General features: G+C 45.0%; 1 protein-coding gene across 1 annotated transcript in view; it reads left to right on the top strand.

Moving 5' to 3' along the window:
• The window catches only part of c5 (complement component 5), a 79,832-nt gene that overhangs the window by 60,910 nt on the left and 5,730 nt on the right, over positions 1–13,192 (top strand). The window contains exon 35 of the mRNA XM_076270979.1: positions 13,012–13,086. Within this exon, the coding sequence (XP_076127094.1) occupies positions 13,012–13,086 (75 nt within the window). The remainder of the gene's footprint in view (positions 1–13,011; positions 13,087–13,192) is intronic.

Here is a 13,192-nt window from a genome sequence, read left to right as displayed (position 1 = left end):
GTTCCATTGTCACTCACCAGTTCTGTAGGGTTTCCAAACCGGGCAAACACGGTAGACAGAAAGGAAGTGATTGCTGCAGTTGTGATGGTAGCAGTGAAAGCGACCTCCGGCCACTTTGTGTAATAGTCAATCAGCGTCACTGCAAAGCGACAGTCCCAGCTTGCTGACTCCATCTGTGTGTAGTTGTGTCAGTACCGCCCCCAAGCCATAATCTGATGCGTCTGGAGACACAAAGGTGGGGAGGCTGGGGTCGAAGACGGACAGCGCTGGGCTGTTCACAATGCAGTCCTTAACCGCCTTGAAGCTCTCATTAGCTGCTGAAGTCCACTGAAGTTTGTCCTCACGCAAACACGCCCGCATGGGCTCCACGAGCGACGCATAGTTGTGCACAAACTTCTGGTACCATGCTGTGAGCCCCAGGAATGAGCGCAGTGTTGTAGCGTCTGTCGGCGCCGGAGCCTCTGTGATGGCCAAGGAACCGCAGGCTGGTCTGGTTGAACTGGCATTTTTCTTCATTTAACTGGAGGCCGGCTCCCTTGATCGCGGCGAGCACCTCCTGTAGGTTGAGGTCATGTACCTTCTTGACCTTTCCGTAAACTATGACGTCGTCCAAGTAGTACTGGACCCCCTTGCAGCCTTTCAGTACGAGCGACATCATCTTGGAGAACGCACTTGGAGCTGAGCACAGTCCATATGGTACTTGTTTGAACCGGAACAGTCTGTCATGCGTTATGAATGCAGTTAAGTCCGTCATGCGTTATGAATGCAGTTAAGTCCGTCATGCGTTATGAATGCAGTTAAGTCCGTCATGCGTTATGAATGCAGTTAAGTCCGTCTTGCGTTATGAATGCAGTTAAGTCCGTCATGCGTTATGAATGCAGTTAAGTCCGTCATGCGTTATGAATGCAGTTAAGTCCGTCATGCGTTATGAATGCCGTTAAGTCTCGGCTCTCCTCTGCCAAGAGCATCTGATGATAAGCATTCGCGAGGTCGATTGTGGAAAACACCGTAGCGCCACTCATTTCGGAGAACAATTCATAATATGAGGGAGTGGGTAACTGTCCATCACTATCGCCTTGTTAGGCTCACGCAAGTCCACGCACAACCTCACCGCACCGTTGTTTCGACGTGTGACCACGATGGGTGAGGCCCATGGAGATGCATCAATCCTCTCTATCACGTCCATCTCCAACAGTCTCTCAAGCTCCGTGGAGACAGCTTGCCTCACGGAAAGAGGAAGCCTCCGCAGTTTCTGTTGGACGGGCTGTACTGCGTTGTTGCCCTCCTTCACTTTCACACGGTGGAGAAAACCCTTGACTAAGCCCAGTTTCACACCGGTCACTGGTCCAGTTTTGACCTCAGTCACTGGAGCCGCAGGTGAGAGCACCGTATTGTCTACAATGGTAAGTCTCAGTGTCCTGAATAAGTCCATCCCCAAGACAACGTATAATGTAGCTGGTACTGTAGTATTAATATGCTGCACTGTAGCTGATAAGCAGCCTAGCACTGGGATATCTGACTTTGTGTATGACACTAACTTAACATCTGGTTCAGTCAGGGGCACATTACTGAAGTGCTTTCTGTAGATGGGCTCAGGAATAATAGACACAGCGGCACCCGTATCTACCACTGGGCAGGAAGTTGACTTTGCATTAATAGTCACTTCACACGTTATTTTCTGAGCTGGCTGAGTTTGATCAATTCTCAGCACGCTAACTACACTTACTTTAGCTGGCTTTTCAGAAGACTAACGGCTCCCACACACAGTTGCGTGCATCGCGTTGCTGGAGACGCATCCCATTCACTTTACATGGGCTCACGTGATCCGTTGCCGAACTGAATTGTAGGTCCGTTGTGTCGCGTTTCTCCCGCCGCTCGCGTTGAGGAGTTCAGCTGTTGCTGCACCGACAGACGGCACCGGCCAATCAAGCCAATCTACGGACGGCACCAACCAATCACATTACGGTTTTACTTCAAGTCATTTGCATAGCTACCGTCGGGAACACCCACTGGCATGCATTGACGGAACGCTGCTGTGTGTGGGAGCCGTTACACACTTTGGCAAAGTGTCCATCTTTATTGCATTTACGGCAGGTCACTTTCAGCGCAGGGCAGTCTGGAGCATTTGCAAGATGAGTAGATGACCCACACCTAAAACAGCATCGGTCCTGTCTTGTCCTGGCATTTGCAGGTGCAGCGGGGTGGTTGTTCATCACTCTGTTTTTGAATGGACGTTTAGGCTTCGCCGTCACAGCTTGCACAGGAGCCCGGGATTCTGGACCTAGAGTCCGTGCATATCCTATGGCAGCTTCCACCTGACATGCCACTTTCAATGTCTTCTCTAGTGTCAAGTTCGCATCACTTTGCACTAACAGTCTTTTGCGCACTTTAGCGCAGCTTGCATGCTCGATAATCTGATCACGTATCATTTCGTCTCTGTTCTCTTCAAACCCGCACGTTGTGGCTAGCTCGCGCAGTGCGGCAACATATTCTGTAATGGACTCCTGCGATCTCTGAATTCTTTGTCTGAACTTGTGACGTTCCACCACAACGTTTATAGCAGGGATGAAGTGTGCCCGTAGTGCATCCATTGCCTCTTTGTAGGACGTACCTGCGTTTGCAAGTGTGTAAAACACACGCTGGCCCTCTGTACCCAGACAATGTAAGAGGACCTCGTAACCTCGTGTCTGGCCAGTCGTCCCCCTCTGCATGAATAGCTAGGAGATAGTTCTCAAACATTTTAGCCCAAATGTCGAACGGAATTGCAGGTTGTCCGGCACACGGCAAGAATAACGCAGGTAGAGGCATTACAGTCGCCATCCTCGTCGCCAATTTGTTCTATACTAGACTTGTAATTACTAGTGTAATGTAATAAAGACAGAAACGGGAGACGGGCACCGTAAGTAAGTTCACACACGTAGTAACTTTTTTACTATATTAGAATTCACTCTGAAAACACATTACACGGTATCAGTATCATCTAGGTAAGTGCACCCTCTTCTGGCATGGTGGAATAGCAGGAACAGCACATAATATGACTGAATACACAACAAACTACATGCACACACACACACACACACACACACACAAACATTCACTCACACACATGATAAAATATGTCTTATTTTGGAAATTTTCCTTAGTTGGTAAAAACAGAAATGCACAAGCTTTGTAATATGGTGTTGAATTGTTTTGCCGTCAAACCAGATTATTTGCAACAGGCTTTATCCAGTAAGGGACTTAAAAAAGGCAACATTTGCTGGGACCCAATGACAAGGATCTCACAGTAGGCCTACTGTGCGATGATGCACTGCGTATGGACACAACACATCAATGCACCTGAAAAATAGTCACCAAATAAAGTCTTCCCCTCTTTCTTCTCGCTCGATTCCGAGCTGAACTCTTCGCAGCTTCCGCCCGCAAGGAGTTTTCTGGCTGGGTATATCTAAAGCTCCTGCGTACCGTCTCGTAATATGTCTTACAGGCGGCTGGAAAACAATTAAATGAGAGTGGTATGAATAAAAATCAAACGCAAGTCACAGTAACATTAAACAAGGAAGGAGAAACAGTAAAAACAAGTCACTTACACACAATGTCGTCTTTATCAACATCGTGTAAATCTGGACTTGCAGATATTCCTCCGAGCAATTAGGAGGTCACCGCCTCATTATGAGGCGAGATTAGTCTGTGAAAACAAAATGTACAGTTATGATCGGTATCTATCCTATGGTATCTATACGTATCCATTTCCTTATAGCCTACCGCAGAATGAAAGCATATTCTTTAAATCTTACCCTTTCTCCGGTTCGTAGCGCCTGCAATTTGTCTCTGAGTTGTGAAGACGGCCTACTGCTTCCTGTAAATGACGACACAAAAAAATACACTTTAAGAAAGCTGGTTCTGCTCACTTGTTCTTTTGCAAGGCTACTAGGCTACTCTTAGCTTTGGTTTTAGGCTAGGGTACTTTTAGCTTAGCTAGCAGTCATCGAACATATTCTTACCGCAAGCTTGGGATTGTGCACCAGTCTTCTCTTCTTAAATTTTGTCTCTCCCGCACAGTTTTTCGACTCCAGAGCAGCCAACCGGTCCTCTATGGACAGCAACCTAGAGTTTTGCCTAATTGCTTGAATGACTTGCAGACAGCTCCAAGCAAAGAGGAGGTCACGACCCCATTAAGAGGCAAAGTTAGTCTGTGAAAACAAAATGTACAGTTAAGATCTGTATCTATCAACGTAGCCTATCTATTTCCTTATAGCCTACAGCAGAATGAAAGCATAGTATTCTTTAAATCTTACAATTGCTCTGGTAGCGCCTATGTGTCTCCGAGTGAACCCTGGTAGGCTACGGCTGGCACTGATTTTCCGAAAGCAGATGTCCATTCTCCTGGCGAGACAAGTAACCACTCATCTGGCACTAGATCCAACGCTCTCCATTCTTCCAAGCAAAAAGGGAAGTGCTCGTTTAAAGGTCCCCTCTTCTAGAAGGAATGAGCACAGACGATCGCGGGCGCGTTGTTTATGATTCACATCCACATACATCCAAATAACGTGAAGTAGTAGCCTAATGAAACTGTAGGCTAGCCTTTCTGTTCTGCTGAACCCAAGTACAGCTGGCTGCAGCCTGTGGGAAGGCGAGGCTTGGAGATGCTCCTCTCTGAATTTGCCGCCGCACACTGACTGTTGTTTATCCTATCAGCTGTTCTGGTGGAAGCGCGACCACAGTGCAACCACTGCTCACTAGAGGAAGTGTCTCCCCTGCTGGCGTGGGGGCGTAACGGTTGGACTTAGTGGTTTATTGAAGTGACCCTGCTGTGGCGTATAGACTGAGAATGTTTTGGACTGTGTAAATAGTCTACTACCAGGGAAATAGCCAATCTATTAGGCTATTTCCCTGGTAGTAGACTATTTACACAGTCCAAAACATTGGCTATTTCCCTGGTAGTAGACTATTTACACAGTCCAAAACATTCTCAGTCTATACGCCACAGCAGGGTCACTTATATAGGTATATATTTTTTATTCAACAAAAATATATGCAGTTTTGCATATATTTTTGTTGAATGAAGATAGTGATAAAGACAATCATTTATATATTTGCCTCTGAAATTCTCATTGTGTTGGTGTAAAGGGAAAATCTGAATCTAAACTCTATCGACTGTTTTAAGTCAGGTTACATTATTGGAGCTTGCAGGGAACAGACATGTCATACCCAGCATCATTTCTGCCTGTTGAGCGTATTACTGGGAGTTGTTTAAGCAAGACCAAAGGCCACAGTCATGCCAGCATGCACAGTTCACTCTCCCTGCTACCCTGATTTGCATTTGTATAGCTCACAGCATTTTCATTTACATCGTCCCCTACGACTGCCAAGCAAGGCCCACGTCAATTTCTGACAATTCATGGCAGTTTTCGGCATTGCCTGCAAACTGCCGCGAACAGCCATTAAACTGAACTTCCACGACAATCTACAGTGCCGCATACTGACGGAAATCACACTTTTCATGCAGTGTGTGGTACATAGTCCGGTGGACAGCCCATAGAGCCCCATTGTGGACCCGGAAATGTTGAGTACACCAAAGTTTTATGATGGAAATATATAGTATGGGTTCCCAGCATGCAGAAACTGCCGGATGCTAATTTGCATATGTTGGGCAATTTGTGTAATTGAGCTAATTAGCATAAATTAGCATAATAGCCTATATTGATCATATTATAAGAGCTGCTTGGCCAAAATGGACAATGTTTTTAGGGGTTACTGGAGATGCTGAGTCCATGTCTGATATTTTCAAGATTCAAAATCACTATTTAAACTTGGTTTGGTCACATTTTACTCTCATTAAGCTTTTTTTTGGTACATTTTAGACAAATTTTTGGAGGATAGGGCTGTAGCGATATACAGTAGGGCTGTAACGATACACCAACCTAACAATTCGATTCGTATCACCATTTTTGACCCACGGTTTGATACGAACCTCGATTTTTCTTTTTTTGGAGGGGGGGCTAGACATTTCAATAGCCTACCTTAGAATATAGAGGATTACAATGTAATATATCTGTATTATTTTATATCCTGATATTAAAAGAGAGAATACTGAATGTCTGATATTTATGACAGCACACTTTATGCAGATTAGCCTATAGCTTAGGCCTACTATTTCTATTACAACTCTACCACATTCAGCTGTCTGGTTGAAGCCTGGAAATATTGTAAACAAAGTTGGCTAGCTTATCCTAGTCTACTGATTGGACTGTTCAGTTTCCTCATGTGTGTTTAAGGTAATACTGTTCTCCTTGGGACAAGCCTTTTGGGAAACATTGGTATTGAGATGATCATTCAGTTCTCCCAGAATCCCCAGCGCGAAACATTGTGAGAATCTCAAGCACAGTCCAGCACGCTGGCGTTGCACAGCTCCCCCAGCAAGCCATTGCCATCCTCGGCGCGGGCGTTCCCACATTCAGTCCAGCAATTAGTCTCTGGCACTGCCACACAGCAGGTGGGGTGCACACACCGCAAGAGCCCTACTCACCCTGGGGAACCACAACCACCAGCGGCCCAATGCGGGGCGTGCTAGCAGTCACCTGGTCTGTCGCCTCTCGTCCCCAGCTCCCTTCAGAGAACGCCCTCAGGTCGCACTTTCCCCATTTGCACCACCGCGACGTTCCTCCAACACCTGGCGGGGCCTAGCCTCCACTGCAACGTTCCTCCAACACCTGGCGGGGCCTAGCCTCCACTGCAACGTTCCTCCAACACCTGGCGGGGTCTAGCCTCCACTGCAACGTTCCTCCAACACCTGGCGGGGCCTAGCCTCCACTGCCACTGCAACGTTCCTCCAACACCTGGCGGGGCCTAGCCTCCACCGCAACGTTCCTCCAACACCTGGCGGGGCCTAGCCTCCACTGCAACGTTCCTCCAACACCTGGCGGGGCCTAGCCTCCACTGCAACGTTCCTCCAACACCTGGCGGGGCCTAGCCTCCACTGCCACCGCAACGTTCCTCCAACACCTGGCGGGGCCTCCACTGCAACGTTCCTCCAACACCTGGCAGGGCCTATCCTCCACTGCAACGTTCCTCCAACACCTGGCGGGGCCTAGCCTCCACTGCCACCGCAACGTTCCTCCAACACCTGGCGGGGCCTCCACTGCAACGTTCCTCCAGCACCTGGCGGGGCCTAGCCTCCACTGCCACAGACTCCCCGGCGCTGAGCACCGTAACTGGCACTGCACCTCCGATGCTCCACTCCGTCGTCTCGCCAGTCAGGGCAGCAGACTCCAGTTCCATTGCAGCCGGACCACGCTGCGCAATCAGGCTACAGCTACCGACGTTGGCGTCCCTCCTCTGCTGCCTTGTCGCAGAGCTGTCCTCCGCTGTTCCGGCCGCTCCACACCGCCACGATCGCGCCAAAGCCTAGACCTTCTCTCTGGCTCGTGCCATCGGATTTCACACAACAAACTTTTTTTCCCCCTTATTTTTCTAAAGAGCACCGGCGAACAGGCCGACTCGAACAGGCTCCGCCAACCGTCCGTTCTCAAGGCACCACCTCCTTGCCGCTTCACCTCTGCTCTGCTCCGCAGCCAGGGCCACCGCCAACTCCAGCCTAAAGCTGTCCGGCGGGGGCAGGGGCTCAAGGTCTGAAGGCCTCTGTAAGCTTTTCAGTACCCCTTACAAGGGTTCTCTTCGGATCCTTTTGCTTGGGCCTCCTCCTAGCGGTGAGCATGGACGGATTATGAACTTTCGGGCCCCTGGGCCCAGATGTATTAAGGGCCCCCCATTAATTGTCGCATATGTGGAAGGGGGGTTTGGGGGTCCTTACTCAGAAATTTTTTAATTTGTTTGATGTGATTTCCTGTATTCTGGTGCATTTTGGGGATGGTCAATGCTAAATTCAATCAGATTCATAGCCTACATCCTGATGTGTTGATATTAAGGCAATGATTTCATGCAAAGGCTTGGGCTTCAGGGTCCCCTGACCCCTTGGGCCTGGCCCGGTAGGTCCGTGCAGTAATTCATCCCTGGCGGTGAGGTCTTGCTCCTCCATGGAAAACGTGCCCATCTACTGGTGCTGCTTTGGAAAGCAGCAGACCGTCCTGATCCACCGGCTGTGGATATAACCGCGTTTGGAGGGAGTTAGAAGACAGGTATGAAGAAAGGAGAGGAACTTGCCCACCCTCGATTCAAGTCCTGTTGCTCCTCCTGATTTGTTAGATGTTATCAGCTGTAACTGCAAAGCTGGGTTAAAACTGTGTATACATGTATCTGGAAAGTGCAGCTGTGCAGCTGCAGGCCTGGCCTGTACTAATTATTGTTTCTGCAAAGGCAGTGATGTTACATGTGGCAATATATATACACAGCAAAAACAGCAGAAGGACAGGGATGAAGAATCTGGAGAAGATGACGACAGGACAACGGATGAGGACAGAGAGGAGTAGTAGAGGCTACTGTAGGTCTTCACTTTGTTACTCAATTGTGAGTCACAGCAGAGGGCCAGTGAATAGCTATTTCCAAAATGATTGTGGGATTCAGAAATAACTTGAGAATCCAAATTATTCCTAAACACTGAACATTTTTATCCTCCAAAAATCCGTCTAAATCGCCCCCAAAAACTCAGCAAAATCAGCTTAATGAGAGTAAAAACGTGCCCAAACCATGTTTAAATAGTGATTTTGAATCTTGAAAATGTCAGATATGGACTCAGCATCTCCAGTAACCCCTAAAAACATACTAACATGGTCCATTTTGGCCAAGCAGCTCTTATAATATGATCAATATAGGTGATTATGCTAATTTATGCTAATTAGCTAAATTACACAAATTGCCCAACATATGCAAAATAGCATCCGGCAGTTTCTGCATGCTGGGGACCCATACTATATATTTCCATCATAAAACTTTGGTGTACTCAACATTTCCGGGTTCACCTTTCTGTCCACTGGACTAACACCATATTTAACAGATAAAAATCTAGAGTTGTTCTTATGGGCAGAAATAAGTTCTGAAAAATAGTGTGATCTTACGTTCTTAACCATGCTGTTGTATTGTGATAATAAATCTTTTGTCGTAATTTGCCATTTTAGATACATCATGTACACACTGTTGCTCAAAAACTAAAGCTCTTCTGTCTTTCATGGGCCTCTGTATATTTCCATACAAGAGTGAAAGTCATCTACAGAGAGAAGTTGAAATACACGGTAAACATGTAGTAAGCGATATTGAAACCAAAAAGTAGTGATTTTCCCAAGTAATGTGCTGTTGAGGATACGATATTTTACAGCCAACAAGAAAAAAGAAGCAAAGTTTTCTGTGCCTTCAGAAAATCCTTAGGAACGTTTAGGAATGTTTGTTTTGAAAATGTGTGTAAACAGTTGTAAAAAACTGTAATAGGCCTATCAACTGTCTAAAGGCATTTCCGGAGGCACAGAAAAAAACATTGAGCTAATGGTAACTTGGGGACAAAAGACAAGTTTTACGTAAAGTCAACTTTTTGTAGAACATTACGCTTAAGTTCAATCAATTTTCATTTCAAGGTATCTGCATTGGTTCTGAACATTTCAACCATAAATGCTCTAGGAACGGATTGAAAGGGTCAATACCTATATAGGCCTGTACTAAGGCAATGATCAGATCGTGTTCAGCAAATTAATTTTACTGTTTGTACATTGAGGACTGAGGGCCAGATGTACGTACATTTGTGAACGTAACGTTATCAGCGTCATGGACAAACCGCAGATTGCGAACGCTGACAGACACAAGTTTCCGTCATATTTATCAACCGTTCAATCCTTGGTGTAAACTGCGCCTTTATCTGCTTCTCTCCGCCCATAAACGCAATTTACGAACGTCCACAACTGAATGGAAGAGCCTACAAGCGCAGTTGAATGAAGTTAACTGATGACAACATTAAAAAGAATCAAACGTTTAGCGATCATGAAATAATACCATAGATGATAAGATGTAAACAAGCAGGGAGATAATGAAGATCAGTAGTTCTACTCAAACTACAGTACTTGTGCTTGTAGGCTATGGAAGATTGGTCAAATCTAGTAAGTAGGAAAGTTTAAGTGGATGATGTGGAAGTGAAAGTAAGACATTCGAAAGGCCAACAATGTTAGTGTTGCTTTTGATAGTACAAAGACTTGCAAAACTGGTGCTCTAAATAGCGATTCTGTTGTCTTTGAAAGGTTCTCTTATTGACACATTGAACCTCAATTTGGATTAACACCTGCTTTTACAAGGCGGAAGTATTTAGGTGCAGAATAGACGTGCGCTTTCAGGAGCAGTCTTTGTACATACCGTGGAATACATTATTAGGCACTCTTTACTCTTCCCCTCCCATCTTTTTATGCTAAACTCCCACTTTCCCCTGGATCCTCTCATGAATGCATATGCATGACATAAAACACGCAATCTGCCATTTTCAGCTCCCGCAATGATTTTACACGCACGTTGGGAAACAAATACGCCTGAAGTGGGCGCAAAAGCGTTAGTACATCTGGCCCTGAGTGTGAATAAGTGGCAAATAAGAGTGCCATTTTGATAGGTTGTGTTTGAAAAATGAAATGAAGTTACTTCTTGTTTGATTTTTGTGTGTTAGCTAAAAAATTGTGTGTGGTGTTTTGCAAAATGTGTTTAAGAAAATTGAAAACTGTGTCAAACACTGAGAATTACTGTATGGTTTTGCTGACTTGGTGTGGGGTTATGGTGTTTGAAAGACATGTTTAGAAAATTGTGTGACAAGAAAAAAAATGTAGCGTAATGTAATGGATCGTTGTGGTTGGTTGGTTGTCTGATGATTAATGTAGCATAATGGATGTTTGTGGTTGGCTGGTTGGCTGATGATTGATTAATGTAACATAATGGATGTTTGTGGTTGGCTGGTTGTCTAATGATTAATGATTAATGGAACATAATGGATAGGCTTGGGTATCGAATATCGAGTATTGGTTGGAACCGGGACTATCTTTGCGATTTTCCCGGAATCGTTCAAAAGTTTAAATTTCGATTCCTAGTTTCGATTCCCAGTCCGCCGACCTGAAGAAGAAACGGCTGAACACCAACGAAGAAGCGCATAGCGTTCATAGAATAAAAATTCATGGAGAAGGTCAGACTATTTCATTCAGAAAGCAGGGTTCCCGCGGATCCTTAAATGGTCTTAAATACAACTGAATTTTCGAAAGAGAGGTAGGCTATTAAATGTGCGTATGGGACCGCCAGCGAGTGCAAGAGAGCGAGTGATGTCTCAATCCAGTTTCGTGTATTTAAAACGCAATTAGTGACTAGGCTATTAGGCTACGGGAGGAAGTGTAGTGGTTGCAGAGTGAAGATGTTTTTCACGGGTGTGGTTAAAGAAGTGAAAACAGTAATAATACAGTAGGCCTATGTACAAAATAATATGCCTGACGTTTTCGTGGTGTAGCTAAGGCCAGAGAGATATACAGGACGCGGAATGAGGAAGCCTACGGTAGAATGAGCAAGAGAAAGAAAGAGCGATAGGTTGGCCATACGTTCGAATTTAGGCCGGACATATGGATTTCAAAAGCCCTGTCCGGCGTCCGGCGCAGCCTCAAGCCGGACGCTCATTTGTTCTCCTTTTTGGAGTTGCGCTTGGCATCTAAAATCGTTGCTCGGACGCAGCATCGTTTCACAAACTATGGACGCGAAGACTGCTGGTCAAATTATGTGCAGTGCTTTGCAATTAAATGTTAAGTTGATCTGTTTGCATCTTTCCAGCGTGTGTTGCTGGCCTAGCCTAGGAAAGAAAATATCTGTCTAAGTTATAATAGCCTACCTGTAATATCTGCCAGCAGCTTGCTTGCCAGCGTTTCCCAGTAAACTAGGCCTACTTCGCAAAAGTTGTGAACTATAACCGCATATTTTTTGAATGTCGGCGACTGGCTACATAAAAACGTGTGTTCATAATACGTGTGTGCTTGAGATGAAATCAGCGGTTTTCAGCAGGATCATGCGAGAGGACCTGTCTCTTAATTAATTTAAAACAAGTCAATGGTTTTACAATGTTTCAGTCAAGCTTTGTTTGGTTTAGATACAACTGGTATGCAAAATGTAAAGTAGTGGATTAACTTTAATTTGCTGTGCTGCATATTGGACAATAGATGCACATAGTAAATTATATAAAGTAGGCTTATTAAAATATGTAAATAGCTTAGTCTAACTTTGAAAAAAATATTGAAGGGAATCCAGTCCAGTGCACATGTCTTTGGCAAGTAGCCTAGGCTACTACAGACACAGGTGAAGAACAGTCAGCCTCAGCAGTAAGCAAAACCAAATATGTACAGCCAGCTTCAAAAGCAAGCAGCCCAGACCCTAAAATTGGGCATTTATAGCTTTGAAGGTAATTCACACACAATTATTTTTCTTTCGCCAACATATATTTGGTAACTTCTGTAGACATCCAAAATGGGGTGGGGGTTAAAATTAGTAGGAAAAAAAAAATATTGCATAAACAGTCATATATATCTTTTTGATGTGGTATAGTCTTAAGTTTCCTTTAGATGTCTTGAAAAGGTCTTAAAAGTCTTTAAATTTGCACTTGGAAAATGTGCAGATACCCTGAGAAAGACCGTTGGTTAGCTAGCTCATTTAAAATATCCTAAACTTTTTTTGACCCAGCCTCTTAAAAAAATCGGAATCGAGAATCGCTAGGAACCGGAATCGAAATAAGAAATCGGAATTGGAATCGGAATCGTTCAAATTCAAACGATACCCAACCCTAATAATGGATGTTTGTCGTTGGCTGGTTGGCTGATGATTGATGATTAATGTAACATAATGGATGTTTGTGGTTGGCTGGTTGTCTAATGATAATGATTAATGGAACATAATGGATGTTTGTCGTTGGCTGGTTGGCTGATGATTGATGATTAATGTAACATAATGGATGTTTGTGGTTGGCTGGTTGTCTAATGATTGATGATTAATGTAACGTGATGGATGTTTGTGATTGGCTGGTTGTCTGATGGTTAATGTAACGTTCTGGTAACTGACTCTCCTCCGCAGATGCAGAACGGCCTCGAGACTCTCATCTCTGATTACGAAATTGACGGGGACAAAGTCATCATCCAACTGGACTCGGTACTCGTCATTTTATCACTGAGATTGCAGTTTTTGCCTGTTACTTACAAATTTGGCTCATTATGTTTAAACTCTACAAACAAGAGAAGTGGGGAGTAAAGGGGCA

Source organism: Alosa pseudoharengus, unplaced genomic scaffold, assembly GCF_046254945.1.
Source record: "Alosa pseudoharengus isolate Yale_2024_CS ecotype anadromous, Long Island Sound unplaced genomic scaffold, YU_APseudo_1.1 YU_APseudo_1.1_scf_6, whole genome shotgun sequence".
Lineage (NCBI taxonomy): Eukaryota > Metazoa > Chordata > Actinopteri > Clupeiformes > Clupeidae > Alosa > Alosa pseudoharengus.
Note: the sequence above shows the minus strand (reverse complement) of the source record. Positions and strands in the feature narration are given on the sequence as shown.